This window comes from Gekko japonicus, unplaced genomic scaffold (assembly GCF_001447785.1).
Source record: "Gekko japonicus isolate JY-2015 unplaced genomic scaffold, Gekko_japonicus_V1.1 scaffold3375, whole genome shotgun sequence".
Classification (NCBI taxonomy): Eukaryota; Metazoa; Chordata; class Lepidosauria; order Squamata; family Gekkonidae; genus Gekko; species Gekko japonicus.
The window spans coordinates 42,991-46,571 of NW_015172118.1; the positions used below are offsets into that span (position 1 = coordinate 42,991).

The window sequence follows — 3,581 nt, forward strand, 5'->3', positions numbered from 1 at the left end:
CCTAACATGCAAAGGAGTTCCTGCTCCAAAAAAAAAAGCCCTGGGTTTTGTCAACAAACAAGGTAAAGAGAATAACAAGCAAAAGGTGGGTGTGGCTGGATGAGCACACTTCTGGTAACATGGGGGTGTGGCCTAATATGCGAATGAGCTGCGCTGTCAGGGGTGTGGACTAATGCTAATGACTTCCTGCTATTGGGTATTATGCTAATGAGTTCCTGCTGGGCTTTTTCTACAAAAAGAGCCCTGTAACTTATTTATGTTTTTAACGTTTGGCCCTCAATAAGTTTTCTAAACTTCCTTTGGAGGATTTGGAGATGATGGAGCCTGGGGGAGGGCAGGGACCTCAGTGTTGCCCCATGCCATAGAGCCCACTTTCCAAAGCATCTCTTTTCTCCATCGCAACAGATCTCTGTAGTCCGGAGATGAGCTGAAATTCCGGGGGGGGGGGGCCCCAGGTCCGGGGGAGCCCCAGGTCCCACCTGGAGGCTGGCAACCGCTATCTAACCTGCACTTCTTCCGAGCTGCCGCTTGGGGGGGAAGGAGAGCCGCCTTCCCCGCCTCTGCGGGCCCTTTAAGCGGGCGAGCAGGAAGCGGCGGCGGCAGCCTCCTCCTTGCATTGCATTGCATTGCATTGCACGGCGGCGCGGCCGGGGAGGGGAGGGAGGCCGGGCTGGCTGGGCCGCCGCGGGCGGTGCATGGGGCGGCCGCCGGGATGGCAGGGGCCGGCTGGGCCCCTCCGCACCTGGAGGACTTCATCCTGACCGAGCGGCTCGGCAGCGGCACTTACGCCACGGTCTTCAAAGCCTACCGCAAAGTAAGACGCGCCTGCAAGGAAAGGAAGCGGGTCCAGGCCTCGGATGGGGGGAGGCGCAAGGGGCCGAGCGGGAGGGGGGCGGGGGACTGTTGCAAAGACAGGGCCGGGGTGGGAGGGGCCTCGCTCGGAAGTCCGCGTGACAGCTCCGTGGAGCCTCCAGGTCCAGAGGCAGTGTGCTTAAGAATGCAAGGGGTGAGCTTAACTAACGCGGGGGGTGGGCTAACTCGGGTAATCCAGGCTAGCCCAGTCTCGTCAGATCCTGCAAGCTAAGCAGGGTCGGCCCTGGTTAGTACTTGGAGGGGAGGCCGCGCTGGCCAGGGTTGCTGCGCAGAGGCAGGCAATGGCAAAACCGCCTCTGTTCATCCCTTGTCCCCGGCTGGCCTGATCTCATCAGATCTCGGAAGCTAAGCAGGGTCGGCCCTGGTTAGCCCTCGGTGGGGAGAGACCACCAAGGAATACCAGGGTTGTGATGCAGAGGCAGGCCGTGGCAAACCGCTTCTGTTTGTCTGCTCTGCCCTCGATGGCCCGGCCCAGCCCGATCTCATCAGATCTCAAGCTAAACAGGGTCACCCCGGTTAGTCCTTGGATGGGAGGCCACTGAGGAAGTCCAGGGTTGCTGTGCAGAGGCAGGGAACGACACACTGCCTCTGCTCACGTCTCTCCTTGAAACCCCGGTGGCTTTCCCTGTTCCTGGAGGTATGATGATGGGGCCTGGGCAACACTGCCTCTAAGCCAGTGATGGCGAACCTTTTAGAGACCGCGTGCCCAAACTGCGACCCAAAACCCACTTATTTAGGTTTTACTTTAAAAAACACAACTTATCCATTAACTTAAGATGATCCAAATAAAGTAAGGAAAGCAATCCCAAATGCTTTCATTGACTTAAAATTATTTGGCAGAGAATTCGACACTTGAATGACGGTCTGGGCCTGTGGGCGATGGCACGCGTGCCCACAGAGAGGGCTCTGAGTGCCACCTCTGGCACCCGTGCCATCGGTTCGCCACCACTGCTCTAAGCTGTGGAGTCTTGTGAGCAAAAATTCTACTTTGTGAGCTGCCGGCATGAAAGTGGTGAGCGAGCGGTTTGGCGACTGCGTACATTGGTTTGTCCTGGAGCCCTCCTTCCTGAGCAAAGGCAAAAATGTGTGAGCCAGAGGCTAAAAAGCTGTGAGCTAGCTCACACGCACTCAGCTTAGAGGGGACACCGGTCCTGGGGAGGGAGCTCTGCAGGATATAATGCCATAGACGCCACGCTTCAAAGTTGTTATTTTCTCCAGGGAAACTGGTCTCTGTCATTTGGAGATCTGTTGACATTCCAGGAGATCTCCAGGCACCACCTGTGGGGTGGCAACCCGAGTTAGTTGTGTGTGTGTTGGGGGGGGGAGAAGCAGCAGCATTCTGCCTTCGGCTGAGACCTGGAATTGATGGTTCTTTCCAGGCTACAACTGCATTCTGTTGGGGATTGGCCTGTCCGCGTGTTAGCAGCTGGTGTTGACAGCTGGATCTTCCCCTTGTGGGCAAGCCAGCCCAATTGCAAAGGTTTGCAACCGTCATGTGATCTGCACAGCTCCGTGTGGGTGCAGCTCCTAGGCGCCCCGCCCACCTGGCTTTCTTGATTTCTGCTGGGTCTGAGAGGTATCTGGCTGACCCCTGTTGGAAACAGGATGCTGGGTCGGCGGCACCTTGGAACTGATCCTGCGTGGCTGCTCTTTCCTTCTCACAAAGAGCTTAGAGAGGTTTTTGGCACCAGTGCCTATCTGCAACAATTAATTCCGAGGACTAAGAGAGGAACCTCTGTGCTAAGGGTTGGTAAAAAGGTAAAGGTTTCCCTTGCTCAGAAGCCAGTCGCATCCGACTCTAGGGGGCGGTGCTCATCTCCGCTTCCAAGCCGAAGAGCCAGCGCTGTCCGAAGACGTTTCCGTGGTCACGTGGCCGGCATGACCAGATGCCGAGGCGCACGGAACGCTGTTACCTTCCCACCGAAGTGGTACCTATCTATCTCCTTGCAATTTCTTTCTTTCGAACTGCTAGGTTGGCAGGAGCTGGGACCAGAGGCAGGAGCTCACTCCGTCACGCAGCACCCGGGTCTCGAACTGCCGACTTTCCAGTCTGCAGTTCAGCATCTTAACCACTGAGCCACTGCAGCCCCTTTCTAAGGGTTAGTGGGGAAGGCTGAATGGAACCTCCACGCTCAGAGGCAGCCTACCTTTGAATACCAATTGCTCCAAGGAGGGCTGTTGTTTCCATGCCTTGCTTGGGTCTTTCCGAGAAGCAACTGGCTGTCCCCAGCTGGAAACAGCAGAAGAGGCTAGAAGGAACTTGGGCCCTTCCTTTCCCCTAGGCATGTTCTCCTGGCTCCGCCATTATTATCCTTCAGATGCTAGGTGAAGCCAGTCCTGGTGACCTGAGATTCTGACAGCAAGTCTTCCTGTTCTAGTCGATTTTCATCCCGCCCTTCGTCCAAGGAGCTCAGAGCTCTCCTTTCCTTCATTTCCCCCTCACAACAACCCTGTAAGGCATGTCAGCCTTGCAACTATCCCAAGGTCACCCGACAAGCTTCCATAGCACAGTGGGAATTCGAACCTGGCTCTCCCAGATCCTGTTCCTGAATTCTCTAACCACCTCACTGTGCTCCAGACAGCAGAAGTCACTTCTTCCCTCCTTAAGAATTGGGGGTTGCAGGGGCAACAGACCCGACATTTCAAAAGATGTGGAAGAAACTGTATGATTGGTACAGTATAAAAGCATAGCTTAAAGTAATGAAATT

The 3,581-nt window shown here is 55.7% G+C and overlaps 1 protein-coding gene across 1 annotated transcript in view; it reads left to right on the plus strand.

Moving 5' to 3' along the window:
* Positions 1-615: 615 nt before the first annotated feature.
* Positions 616-3,581, plus strand: part of ULK3 (unc-51 like kinase 3) — a 34,883-nt gene continuing 31,917 nt past the window's right edge. The window contains exon 1 of the mRNA XM_015420985.1: positions 616-814. Coding sequence (XP_015276471.1) covers positions 713-814 — 102 coding nt within the window. The 5' untranslated portion in view covers positions 616-712. The remainder of the gene's footprint in view (positions 815-3,581) is intronic.